The sequence below is a fragment of the Myotis brandtii genome, unplaced genomic scaffold (assembly GCF_000412655.1).
Source record: "Myotis brandtii unplaced genomic scaffold, ASM41265v1 scaffold684, whole genome shotgun sequence".
Classification (NCBI taxonomy): domain Eukaryota; kingdom Metazoa; phylum Chordata; class Mammalia; order Chiroptera; family Vespertilionidae; genus Myotis; species Myotis brandtii.
In genome coordinates, this window is record NW_005370673.1 from 1,072,197 (window position 1) to 1,072,561 (window position 365).

The window sequence follows — 365 nt, forward strand, 5'->3', positions numbered from 1 at the left end:
TGGTCAGACCTTTGACAGGCACCTCATGGTCACGAGGGAACAGTGCCCCCCCTTCATGACTCCCCGTGTCCCAGGAAGTGGACAAAAGGAGACCCCCAACTATGCAGGGTCCCTTCCCCGGCACCAACTCCACCACGCGGGCCTGAGGCTCAGTGGCAGCACAGCCTGGTCCAGCTCCGCCAGGGGCTGGGGGCCCGGGGGCGAGGGACCTCGGCAGCCCCCTTGGCTTCCTGAGGCCGGCGACCACTTTCCTCTCTGGCCCCCACCAACTGCGCCTCTGCTTCTGTTTCCAGAGAACTCCGACCTGGAGTGCGCAGACCTGGACTCGGGCACCGCCAGCCACGTGCTCAGCGATAGGGGTAACC

General features: G+C 66.0%; 1 protein-coding gene across 1 annotated transcript in view; it reads left to right on the forward strand.

Moving 5' to 3' along the window:
* Positions 1-365, forward strand: part of CARD19 (caspase recruitment domain family, member 19) — a 60,315-nt gene that overhangs the window by 24,054 nt on the left and 35,896 nt on the right. Inside the window, exon 6 of the mRNA XM_014529515.1 lies at positions 294-359. Coding sequence (XP_014385001.1) covers positions 294-359 — 66 coding nt within the window. The remainder of the gene's footprint in view (positions 1-293; positions 360-365) is intronic.